Here is an 8,752-nt window from a genome sequence, read left to right as displayed (position 1 = left end):
AAAAATGTCCTCTGTTCTTGGATTCTTCACACTCATTATTTGGTTATCCCATAAAATTAAAAGTAAAAATTTTTAAATTTTTATTTACTCATTTGAGGGTAGGCCCAGGCCTACTCTCAAATGGCCTGGGTCCGCCCCTGACAATAGACAATCGTCTTTATAAGAGGATGAACGTCTATAAATAATTTAGGATAAATTTTTTAAGTTTAAACTATGAACATGCATCCATTCTAGGTGGACGGCCATCTATATAATACGGACGACAGTCCATTTCAAATAAACAGTCGTCCAATAACAATAGACGATCGTCCATATTTGATAGACGATCATTCATTCGTGAAATATTTATTAACGTGATATATGGCTTGTCTGATTCAGTGGACATGTCGTTGGGTGTAAAAATTCGGTGCAAAACGTCGATGTCCGTAGTATTCTTCGATCGGGTAAGCTTTTCAATGACTACCTTTATTAGCGCTTATGGAGACTTGAACGGAAGAGTTTATGAAACATTCTTTTACTTTTTTACCTTCAAGCATCAGGCCACCTGTTAGTGGTTAAATCTTAACGTTTAACTTAGAATAATACTACATTAACAATTTTTTCTCACAAACTTTCTCTTACAACCTTGACGTAATAGCTCACAATTAGTTAGTTCACAATGGGTCTCACATGAGTCTTACTAATTAATTGTAAACTGATCAATTACGAACTGTCTCGTCAGGGTTACGAGAGAAAGTTTGTGAGAAATGTTTGTTGGTGTAATATTATTCTTTTTAACCTATTGTTGGCCCCTGGTTTTTCCTTCTACTTATTTCATTTAATGTTTGTTTATATCTTTTCTCATATTAATCCCATCATCTATTTGTAGTATATCTAATTTCTAGAATAGGATAGAGAGGTTAGGCACCCACATTAGTACATTAACCTTATAAGAAATGCACCAACTCCTAATTATTTTCAATCTTAATGAGTAATATTATAAAATATTCCTTACCCATCTCCTCTAATGAAAGCTCAAATCATATTTCTTCATCTTGAACCTGAAACAAATCAAGAATATTTACTTAAACTACATCATGATTCTTGGAACCCTGCTAAATAAGGTGGGTAGCAGTGGCACCCGGATTTTTGTTGAGGAGGGCCTCCGCGTCCGCCGTTGTTTGTTAACCAACTATTGAAAATTTAAAAAAAACCATCAAACCTTACAAGAAAATAATACAATAGCGGAACTGCTAGATTGTAGGAAAGAGCTAGTGTCGAAAACTACCAATTGCTTATTTGTGGCAAGCCACTAGTGTAGTTAGTGACAGATAAATTCATACATTGAATGTACATGAAGTGAGATTAAAACTTTCTTTGTTCACCATAAACTATTGGAAAAAAGAGCTATTTGAGTTGCTCTTGCTTTAGGAAATCAATGATGCCTAATATAATTTTGTTAATGGGGCATTTTTTTGTTATTAAAATAATGGTGTCCCCAGAAATCCCAGTATCTATTAGGGAACAATGTTTGTGGTTGTGGCCCTGAGAATGTAGAGAATAGACTCGAATAATGCAGGGCAAGAAAGGGTAAAAGATAATACTATATATGGTTGGAAATAGAGAAGATAATGGAGACAAAAGGGCAGAAAGATAAAATGCTTTTAAGGAGCTCCACTAGTTTAATGAATCTCATCAGTAGCAATCTCTTTATATTTCTGAGCCAAGAGGATGAACATGAAATATGATGCAGTTTTCTTATTATTAATTTTTGGGATATGCCAATTGCCAAGCACAATTCTCTTGGTTCCTTCCCAGTTCCCACCATTTATTTAGAAATCAATGCAGCTGAAGGCTGAAGCTCTATCTGAGAGGTCTTTTGTCTTTTGTCTTTTGTTTTGTGTTTTTCTATATTACATGAAGACTTAACGTATAAGAAAATGAAGGTGGGTTGAGTTGTAGAGGTGTTTGTTGGTCACAAGAAGCAGTTGTGTGGCGGCTGGCTGAGGTTTTGAAAGAGTCTGCCTGACTCTTGGCTGCTTCATAAGGTTAAGTTAAAATCTACTCTCTTTCGCTTCACCACGCGCATTTAGTGCGTGAAATCCCACCACCCTCCACATGCGTTTTACAGTTTTACACCACTTGTCTCTATCCCCAGTTAACCTATATACATAAAGATCTCCGAGCCAACTTTTGAGTGTCTCAAAATAGACCTCTTAAGACTGAAATTGATGATATGAGTAGAGCAATGTTATCGATACCAAAATTTTACACTAAATTTTTGTATCAAAGGATATAACAATCAGTCAGACACGATTACGCTAGAGTCTTTTATGAATGAACGACTGTTTAATATTTATGGACACTCGTCCATGTTTAATATTTATGGACACTCGTCCATATTTAATAGATTTTCGTTCATATTATATGGACGACAGATTATATGAACGGATGTTTATTTACTATAGACGAGATGGACGTCCATCCAAAAATTTTTAAAAGAAAAATAATAGACATTCGTCTATCTTATATGAATAGATATTTATTTATTATGTATGAGTGTCTATATAAAATGGACACCCATCCAAATAATTTTAAAAAATTTTACATTTACTATGGACGGGATTTAAAAAAAAATTTGCATTCAATGGACAAACGTCCATTGTTTATATTTATTGAATTTCTGTCATCTAACTTTTGTTCGATGTTTAAAGTAATTGGACAAGTTTCATTAAATTTTTGTCCATATTCAATGCAATTGGATGGACGCCCAATTAAATAAATTAATGCATTAAATAATTTTTGTCAACTTTTAGACAGTTAATGTATTAAATAAATTTAAAATTTAAAATTTAAAATTTGTTAATATTAAAAGATGGGCGCACGATCGTCAAGAGGACAGGCATCCATAACAATAACAATCTCCTTATAAGAGGACAGATGTTCATAAACAATTTAGGACAAATTTTTTAAGTTTAAACTATGAATGGACATTCATTTTAGGTGGATGGTCGCCCATTTTAAATGAACGATCGTCCAATAACAATGGACGATCGTCTATATTTGATTTTCGACAGTTCATTCATAGAATATTTATTAACGTGATACGTGGCTTGTCTGATTCAGTAGACATGTTGTTGGGTGTAAAAATTCGGTGTAAAACGTCGATGTCCGTAGCATTTTTTGATCGGATAAGCTCTTCAATAACTACCTTTATTAGCGCCTATGGAGACTTGAACTGAAGAATTTATGAAAATTTCTTTTACTTTTTTACCTTCAAGCATCAGGCCACATATTAGTGGTTAAATCTTAACGTTTAACTTAGAATAATACTACACTAATAATTTTTTCTCATAAACTTTCTCTTATAATCCTGACGTAACAGTTTGTAATTAGTCAGTTTATAATAGATGGATCTTACTAATTAATTGTAAACTAATCAATTATGAACTGTCACGTCAAGTTAGGAGAAAAAGTTGGTGCGAAATGTTTGCTGACGTAATATTACTCTTTTTCACTTATTGTTGGCCCCTGGTTTTTCCTTCTACTTATTTCATTTAATGCTTCTTTATTTCTTTTCTCATATTAATCTCATATTTCTTCATCTTGAACCTGAAACAAATCAAGAATATTTACTTAAACTACATCATGATTCTTGGAACCCTGCTAAATAAGGTGGGTAGAGGATATTATGTGTAAAGTTTGGTTGATCCTACTCCATAAAAGAGGCAAAATAACTGAATATAACTGTATATTGATCCTTTTAACCTTCCTATTACAGATCACAAAACACAGAACAAAGTCAATCTCATCACAGTTCTGAAGCTTTTGAAGACGGATTCACATGGCACATGATGTCGGCTCTGACACAAGATAACCCCAAATTTGGAAAGAAAGCAGCGACAAAAGCATAATAATATATTACAGTAAATACAAACCCAACTGTCAAGTGTCACTTTCTAACCCTCTAATATAATTCAAAGAAACGAGAAGCTGACCCTTGACACCTCCCAAAAGACTTCAATTCTCACCTCTCCTCTCCTTCTAAAGGTCCCCTTTCGTCCCTTACAAAAATGGCCACACTCCTTTCTCTCTTCGTTTCATTCTTCACCATCATCAACATCAACATTTTCATTCTTTTTCTGTATGCTGCAACTCTCTATTATCATGTCATCAGCTTCTCTTTCATCGGTACGTTTCCCTTCCGTTCGGCTCTTGCCATCTTCATCTTCTTCTTCTTCTCGACCAAAGACATGGGTGCTTGCCACGCCAGCAGTCGCCCCAGTGGCGGGTGCTGAGGTGGATGCTGCCAGGTTGGAACCGAGAGTGGAGGAGAAGGATGGTTACTTTGTGTTGAAGGAGAAGTTTAGAGGAGGGATTAATCCTCAAGAGAAGGTTAAGATTGAGAAAGATCCGATGAAGCTTTTTATGGAGAATGAAATTGAAGAACTTGCTAAGATGTCAATGGAGGAGATTGATAAAGCTAAGATTACTAAGGATGATATTGATGTTAGGCTCAAGTGGCTTGGTTTGTTTCACAGGAGAAAGCATCAGTGTAAGTTCTATGACATATATTTGCTCTTTTATTTTTGCTAATTTTGATTTGTTATTCTTTTGAACATCAATTTTAATTGAGATTTGTCACTCGAATTTCAATCAATTTATTGCCTGTAGTTCATTTAGCCTCAGTTTGATTATAGATCATTTAAAAATGGGAGGTCAACTACTTAGGTGAAGTAAGATTTTCTGTGATCTTGAGTTTAGTAACCATTGTAAATGAATATTTTTTCTTTATTTTTCTGGTGATTTTGAGAAATAAATGAGTTAATGTTCTGGGTTGTCGAGATTGGTTGAATTCACTTCAATTTTGTGGCAATGCAAAGTTAGGTTTTGACAATTTCTTGTTTGAGTACTGTTTGTGTTTCTGTTGATTAGTTCCTTTGATATAATCAAATAATGTGTCTTCTTGTAATGGTGATGGTCAGATGGTAGATTTATGATGAGATTGAAGCTGCCAAATGGGGTAACAACAAGTGCACAAACAAGATACTTGGCCAGTGTGATAAGAAAATATGGGAAGGATGGTTGTGCAGATGTGACTACCAGGCAAAACTGGCAAATTCGCGGTGTGGTTTTGCCTGATGTACCGGACATTCTTAAGGGTCTTGCTGAAGTGGGCTTGACAAGTCTACAGAGTGGTATGGACAATGTGAGAAATCCTGTTGGTAATCCTATTGCAGGTATCGACCCTGACGAAATTATTGATACTCGGCCTTATACCAACTTGCTCTCCCATTTCATCACTGCCAATGCACAGGGCAATCCTACTATCACTAACTTGTAAGTTCTTTTTCAATCACAACATATACCTTAAAGCACAATTCTGTTTTGGAGTTTTAAAAATAGAAACTTGGATGTGGAACTTGTTTTCCTTTAGGAAGAGACCTGGTTATTACCCAGGTTGTAGCATTGCTAGATCTTTGAACTTGGATTTGTTTTAAATCTGCGATAATAATGAGCACGAATTTGATTTCGATCTTGAGTTTTGACTTATATTTTCTTTCATTTGAGCAGGCCAAGGAAGTGGAATGTGTGTGTAGTGGGTACCCATGATCTTTTTGAACATCCTCACATCAATGATCTTGCTTACATGCCTGCTACAAAGAATGGACGGTTTGGATTCAACCTGCTTGTGGGTGGGTTCTTTAGTCCCAAGCGATGTGCAGAGGCAATACCTCTTGATGCCTGGGTCTCGGCTGATGATGTGATACCTCTGTGCAAAGCTGTATTAGAGGCTTACAGAGATCTTGGTTATAGAGGAAATAGGCAGAAAACAAGAATGATGTGGTTAATTGATGAACTTGTGAGTGCTTCATATTGTAGGCATTGTGAATTTGATCATGCTTCCCAATTGAACTTATTATTCTTCTACTGACCAAAGAGAGAAACATGGATATGTTGTTTGTTTTTCATGAATTTTATGGTTGACTTGTTAATTTTGAACAAATACAGGGTGTTGAAGGATTCAGGGCGGAGGTCAAGAAGAGAATGCCTGAACAAAAGCTGGAGAGAGCGTCATCGGAAGACCTGATACAGAAGCAATGGGAGAGGAGGGATTATCTTGGTGTACATCCACAAAAACAGGAAGGATTTAGCTATGTAGGTCTTCACATTCCAGTTGGTCGAGTCCAGGCAGATGACATGGATGAGCTAGCTCGTTTAGCAGACACATATGGATCAGGCGAACTCCGTCTCACAGTAGAGCAGAACATCATAATTCCCCACATTGAGAATTCAAAACTCGAAGCCTTGCTTAAAGAGCCTTTACTAAACAAGTTTTCACCGGAGCCACCTATTCTCATGAAAGGCTTAGTTGCCTGCACAGGAAATCAGTTTTGTGGGCAAGCAATTATCGAGACAAAAGCAAGGGCCTTAAAGGTGACTGAGGAGGTGCAGAGGCTCGTAGCGGTTACACAGCCGGTGAGGATGCATTGGACTGGTTGTCCTAACACATGTGGGCAAGTTCAAGTTGCTGATATTGGTTTCTTGGGGTGCATGGCAAGGGACGAGAATGGGAAGCCTGTTGAAGGAGTTGATGTGTTCTTGGGAGGGAGAATCGGGAGCGACTCGCATTTGGGAGAACTTTACAAGAAGGGTGTGCCTTGTAAGAATTTGGTGCCAGTAGTCGTCGACATTTTAGTGAAACATTTTGGAGCTGTCCCTAGAGAGAGGGAAGAAGCTGAAGATTGATTGTATGTTGAGAGTAGTTCATTGTTGTTTCTTTTACCAAGGATGGAGGGATCAATGTATGGAAGAGGAAAATTGGCATGGAAAGAAGATCCCTTTTTGGTACTAATTTGAACAGGTGATTAATGTTGTGACAAGGTGAAAGAAATGAGAAGAGGTGCCATAGATTTTCTGTGATTTAGGGTATATGTATCAGAATAAATGTTACAGTTAATATTTGGAATTGATTATTGAAATTTATTAAAAAAATTCAGGAAAAAGAACTCTCTGCCATCTATCTCTTACTTTTCTTATGACATAAATTAAAACTAACCAAATCCTAGTTTCAAACTGGCATTTTAGGTAATATTTGGAGCATTTTGACTGCATACTCAAAGGTGGTAACTGGGTCCATTTCACCTCAGGCATGAACTGTTGTTAAAAAATGGAGTTTTTATACATTTGTGTTAATTCGCAAAGAGGGTCTTTTTAATTTTTAGTAAGCGCACTCCCCCCTCTTTCCTTTTTTTTTTTTTTTTTTTTGACTGGAGGTATCCGGGCCAGCTATGCATGCCTCAACTAATCTTTTGAGACCTTGAAACTACTGGTCGGGTAAGAGCTTTAATGATTCTCTTATTAGCAATCAAGGAGAGACTTGAATTCATGACCTTTTGAATAATATACCCAAGAGTTCTTATCGAACCACTCAACCACCTAGAAGTAGTTTAGTAAGGCATTATCGAAACCTACTAATACTACTGATTGGGTAAGAGCTCCAGCGACTATCCATATTAGCAACTAAAGAGCAACTCAAACTCAGAACCTCTTGAGTACACACTCAAGAGTCCCTGTCGAACCACTTGGCTACCTAGAAGTAGTTTAGTAAGGCATTATCGAAACCTACTAGTACCACCAAAATTTATCACTTATTATAATTTTATATGAATTTTAATTAGTTAATTGTGATAACCATATTTTGCAATGAGAAGCGCCAGTCATAAGAAAAGAGTTTTAATGGTCTTGTCCAATTTGTGAACACAAAACGTTAGAAGGGCCCAATTCTATTCATGGGTAAACTTTTAGGCCATAAACGTCGAGAGGGCTCTTGCACAACCCAACTTGGCCCAAACTGAGAGCCCTCATCATGCCTCTTCTTGTCCTGTACTGCATCCGCAGGTCCATTTAGCAGTATCTTTGAATCCAATTCATACACTCTATCAACACATTGTTGCAGGAATTTTTTTTTTTTTGGCGATCGAGGGTGTCGGCCAGCATACATGCACCTCGGCTAATCCCCTAAGCCGAAGTTAACAACCAGATGCCCTCCAGTGGCCACTCCTATTAGCAACCAAGAAATTAACCGGAATCTCTTTAGTAATACTTCAAAAGTCCGTATCTCCTCAAATGACTACCCCAGGGTGGTTGATTGTAGGGACATTCCTGTGCCTAAACCCTAGTTGTATTACGGTACGGCAAAATGGTACGAGAATTTTACGGGTATGATACAGCAAATGGTGAAAAATACGTTTGTAAAAATTCGGTCATAAAATTCGGATACGGAAAAAATACAATTCGGATATATACGGGTTTATACGACACATTGTCAATAATACTTTTGAAAATACGGCAATAGCAATCTGGTTTTAGCACTTTTCAAAACACTCCTGATTTAAATAACTATTGTGGTCGACCCTACAATTATTTTTCTTTTTATTTAAAGTTATTTGAACAATAACTAAGACTAGTATTTTTATCCGTAATTTTATAGCTATGCATACAAAATTTGGATTCCAATTAGTATAGTGTTTTATTTTCTAATTTTATGTTCTGAATTTAATTGGACAGTGCATTCAAAGGTCAAATAATAATAGTGTTATGAAATCTAAAAACATGACAAGTGCACATGGTTTACAATTTGCAGTTGGCGTGTTTTCAAGCTGATGGTTTGTTGTTTTTTTCTTCTTCTTTAAGTACTGCCAATTCCAAATCCAAGCCCGACAATATTATTTTTATGAATTCTTGCTTTTCTTTTGCAGTTTTACTTTAC

At 36.3% G+C, this 8,752-nt stretch overlaps 1 protein-coding gene across 1 annotated transcript; it reads left to right on the top strand.

Moving 5' to 3' along the window:
* The first annotated feature begins 3,997 nt into the window (after nt 1–3,997).
* On the top strand, nt 3,998–6,793 carry LOC116140875 (ferredoxin--nitrite reductase, chloroplastic). The gene is made up of 4 exons (XM_031426452.1): nt 3,998–4,534; nt 4,965–5,319; nt 5,554–5,842; nt 5,992–6,793. Exons 1-4 carry the CDS (start codon nt 4,126–4,128, stop codon nt 6,727–6,729), a joined length of 1,791 nt encoding a protein of 596 aa, XP_031282312.1. The 5' UTR covers nt 3,998–4,125; the 3' UTR covers nt 6,730–6,793.
* Nucleotides 6,794–8,752: the final 1,959 nt, after the last annotated feature.

Source organism: Pistacia vera, unplaced genomic scaffold (assembly GCF_008641045.1).
Source record: "Pistacia vera cultivar Batoury unplaced genomic scaffold, PisVer_v2 Contig383, whole genome shotgun sequence".
In the NCBI taxonomy this organism is placed as follows: domain Eukaryota; kingdom Viridiplantae; phylum Streptophyta; class Magnoliopsida; order Sapindales; family Anacardiaceae; genus Pistacia; species Pistacia vera.
Note: the sequence above shows the minus strand (reverse complement) of the source record. Positions and strands in the feature narration are given on the sequence as shown.

Coding starts and splice junctions, on each gene's coding strand:
- LOC116140875 (XM_031426452.1), top strand. CDS start 4,126: ATGCTGCAACTCTCTATTATCATGTCATCAGCTTCTCTTTCATCGGTA. Junction 5,320..5,553: donor AATCCTACTATCACTAACTT/GTAAGTTCTTTT, acceptor TCATTTGAGCAG/GCCAAGGAAGTGGAATGTGT. Junction 5,843..5,991: donor TGTGGTTAATTGATGAACTT/GTGAGTGCTTCA, acceptor GAACAAATACAG/GGTGTTGAAGGATTCAGGGC.